Below are 4,033 nucleotides of genomic sequence, written 5' to 3'. Positions count from 1 at the left end.
GGGAGGGCCCGGCCCGTGGCGGCAGCACCGCCCCAGGCACCGCTCGCCAGCTCGGGCCCCGCCGCGGCCCTGTGGGACACAGCCCGTCCCCGTGTGCCCGGATCCCGCCTGGGGCTGAGCCGGCCCATGTGTCCCCACAGCCTGGAGAGGCCGCCACGGGTCCAGGGGCGGCATCGCTGTCCTTGTCCCTGGTGTCCATCACTGTCCCTGTTCCTGGGCCAGGTGTGCCATGGCTGTCCCTGGCCACTGTGGGCCACCCCCTCCGTGTGCAGCCCGGCCCATGCCCTGGTGCTCCCCAGGTGCTGACACTGTCCCTGTCCCAACAGGAGCCGTGCCTGGACACCCCCGCCCTGCTGCCACCTGTGCTGTAGGACAGCAGACGTGTCACTGTGAGCTGACAGGCCACCCGCCACCCGGCTGCCACCTGAGTGCCGTGCTTGTGTATAGGGGCCACCTGTGTCAGCTGGCACCAGTGTTCAGGTGTGACCCCATCCGTGTGCTGACACCACTGCCGTGCCAATGTCAGCCGTGTACGGATGCCAAACATGTGCCCAGGCATGTCCCTGTCCCCTCCTGGCCTGGCACGGCTCAGCGCGGGCAGGGTGCTGGCCACACTCAGTGCTCACCCCCTCCACCAGGACCCAACACGGCTTTTTCCAGCAGAACAACTCCTTTATTTTTCACATCCCCCTGCCTTTGGCCATTTCATTTTCACCATATGGATACAGGGAGAGGAATTGCTCAGCATGGAGAGAACCAGGGCTCACCCTGAAGACCTCAGTGTCCAGTTTCCAGGTGTAGCAATGGATTTGTGTAAGTTTGAGGGGAAATAGTTCTTTCTGAAGTGGATAAAAAGAATGTGGATTATATTTATGTGCTTTTCTCCCTCCTGCCACAATCATGTAATAGAAAATTTGAGCTGCAGTTGCTAATCTCATCTGAATCAGTCGTCTACATAGATTAGACACCTTTTAACAGGAACAAGACTAATGTTTTGATTCCAAGCCCCAGGCATGATGACTGGCGGGGAAAAGCAACCCCTGGAAAATCAGAGCAGAGGCCAGCTCGAGGCCCAGGTCAGAGTTCAAACCGACTGTGTATGTGTTTGGATTTTAATTTGTTGTACTTGGTGATCAGGTCCAGCTTGCTGTGCCCCAGAGTCATTCTCTTCTCCGCCCCGTACGCGCTGTTCTTGTCCAGCAGCACATCCTCTGGGAACTTGTCATAGCAAGGCACTACGGACTTTTTATCCCGTTTGAGGTGGTTGTATGGGGAGAAAAGGTCAAAATGGCCATGTCCAGGGCTCTGTCTCTTTTCTACCCCATAAACCACGTTCTCATTTTCAGCTGGCAGCTCCCCAGAGGTGGCCACAGGTGCTCTCTGCTTCAGGCTGGTCCCGTTGCTGCCGGTGCCTTCCGACAGGGACTGCAGCGGCTGCCCCGCTCTCGGCAGGGAGCAGTGGCTGCTGCTGGCCTTTGTGTCCCCCTGGTCACCAGGTTTATTGGAGGAAGGCTCCGGCTGCAGGAATATCCTTGCTGTTATGAGGTTTGATTTGGGATACAAGGCTGGGGTGGGTTTATTTGGAGGACTGTTAGCCGAGTCTGGTGGTTCTTCTTGCTGTTTAGGGCAAGTGGGCTTCAGGAATGTGTCCTCCTTCCCCTTCTTATTGCCAGAATCAGAGCTGGAATCTTGCTTTTCCTGGTGTGCACTGCAGCTGGAGTTTTTCATAAAGGGAGACACTTTTATGCTCCTGATGCTCACATTGGAAAGACTGCTGGAGGGGCTCAGGGTCTCAGTATCATTCCCCTGAGTGGGTTTTAGAAGACAGTTGTCAACTTGTGAGGTATTCCAAGAAGAGAGGCATGTCCTGGGATCTGGCACACAGAAGCTGGTCACTGCTCTGGACTCTGCGTACAAGAACCGGAATTCCTTTTCAAACTCTGCAACAATTTGCCCGCGGAAGTGGGTCACCAGGCCAGTGTGGACTTGGCTGCAAAGCCAGGTGAAACTGCAGGAAAAGAAACAAAACACGTGTTAACTTCAGTTCACAGAGTGCCAGAATGCCTAGCACGGATTTGCACATTCCAGTGATGGATTCCTACCCGATTTGTGTTGTTACAACTTTCTCTAAGTAGGCAGCTGTGAGATTGCTCATGGACATGAATGTGCTCATCAATAAGTACAAAAGAATAACCCTAAAGTGGTTGTTTGATTTCTGCTCGGGGTCCCCTGCTCTTCCCTCACCTTGGCAGGAGCTGTGTTCTCATGTCCTGACATCTCTGATGGGCTTGTAGGAGCTGCCTGGGCAGGCAGGAAATGAGGAACTGCCTTGAGGAGTGGAGGTCTCCAGAGACTACAGGAATACCTCAGGACAGGAAGGATGATGATGTTTGCTATAAGTATGCTGTGGGATTCCCAAATGCAATAGAAGTTAATTCTTGGCTCAACAACTCCAGTCCCTGCCCTCACAGTTAAGTGTTTTGGGATTTTTTCTGGGAGCTCATCATATTCTACCCTAAAACCAAACTGGTTTTGCCTTAGCTGGGTAAAAACTTCCATTAATTGCAACTCTGCAAATTTTCCTTATCTGTTTAACCCTACCTCTTGTTTGTGCCCAAACTGTAACCTAATCAGCTCTTCCCCAATATTGCTACAGATTGTAACCACATTCTCTTCATCTTCCTTTTTCTGATTAAGCAGAGAAGTTCCTCTCCAGAGTGGGAGCCCCAGGCTCCTGGTCATCCCAGTCATCAGCTGATTTTTTATTCTTGCTATAGTCAAACCAGACCAGCACACTGAATGTGTCAAATAAACCAGAATTTTCAGAGGTGACAGTACAGCTGAGGGCTGCTAAAGCAAGACACTGATTCTGAAGAGCAGGGTAAAATTACAGGAGCTCCAGGAGAGCAATTGTCATGAGACATTACATTCTCAAGAAAATGTCCTTTTAGGACAAGATACTGGCACTGTGTTTTGGGACCTCATCAATGTTTAGCTCACAAGAAAGCTGTTTGGGAATTTCTAGTAGGAAACACAGCTCCTGGCCAGTCCCTGAGCACTCTGCAGTTGTTTTAAGTCAGACTGGTGTTTGGTATGTTTACACTCAATCACACACCAAAGAGAAACATAATATGGAAAAAAATACTCTGCTGCTTCATATCAAACCAGGTGAATTAGGTAAGAATGCAAAAGTAGTAAAAGAATAAAAAGATCTTTGTGGGTGGCATGAAGAGTACTCAGAAATACCATCCTGGAGGCTCAAAGCAAATGCATCCCTTCACAGAGATATTAGGGTGAAAAAATCAAACCAGAAACTACCTGGGATTGCTAAATGACAGAGGAGAAGCTCCAGAGAGATCATCTTTGAAAACGGTTGGGTCACATATTGCAAAAGGGGAAAGAAGAACTATTCAGCTTTTTTTGAGGCACGTGGTCCATGTGCAACAGGAGTGTTCAGATAATTCCTCAGCATCCCTTTATTGTACAGGAATTTGGGCTGCCCTGAGCCCCCTTGGCACAGAACACAAGGGAGGATCAGTCTCCTGTTGAGATCTCTGTAGAAGAGATTAGAAAACATCAACAGAACAGTATCAGCACCTGGGCAGGAGCAGGGATCATCAACATAAGAGCACCCAGGGAATGCCAGGATGAAATAGCTCAGTCCTAACCAGGCTGTGCTATCTTCCACTTGAAAGGGCTCTGGCTGTCAGAGTGCCAGGGTGCTAATGTGATATAATGTTTTTTATGTTATAGACAATTAAGTCTCACAAATTAGATAGACATAAGTTGTGTTGATACACAAATTAGTAGACACTCTTCTAAAGAATGCAGTTAATGGCAATATAGGAAATATGAGATAATAGGAAAGGCAGCTTTGGCAAAGGAATGTTATCTCTCAGAAAGCCCTGAGAGTTCTTTGAGGAAATCCAGGAGCCCAGACAGGGGAGATTTCATGGTTCGACACTGTCAAAGGCGTCTGTCCCAGGGCACTTCCTGGCTCCACTGATGCCTCTTGCCCCAGTTTGGGCATTCC

At 49.9% G+C, this 4,033-nt stretch overlaps 1 protein-coding gene across 1 annotated transcript in view; it reads right to left on the bottom strand.

Moving 5' to 3' along the window:
* Window positions 1-695: 695 nt before the first annotated feature.
* FAM83C (family with sequence similarity 83 member C) overlaps window positions 696-4,033 on the bottom strand; it is a 22,840-nt gene continuing 19,502 nt past the window's right edge. Inside the window, exon 4 of the mRNA XM_005430624.2 lies at window positions 696-2,008. Within this exon, the coding sequence (XP_005430681.1) occupies window positions 1,078-2,008 (931 nt within the window). The 3' untranslated portion in view covers window positions 696-1,077. The remainder of the gene's footprint in view (window positions 2,009-4,033) is intronic.

This window comes from Geospiza fortis, unplaced genomic scaffold (genome assembly GCF_000277835.1).
Source record: "Geospiza fortis unplaced genomic scaffold, GeoFor_1.0 scaffold39, whole genome shotgun sequence".
In the NCBI taxonomy this organism is placed as follows: domain Eukaryota; kingdom Metazoa; phylum Chordata; class Aves; order Passeriformes; family Thraupidae; genus Geospiza; species Geospiza fortis.
Note: the sequence above shows the minus strand (reverse complement) of the source record. Positions and strands in the feature narration are given on the sequence as shown.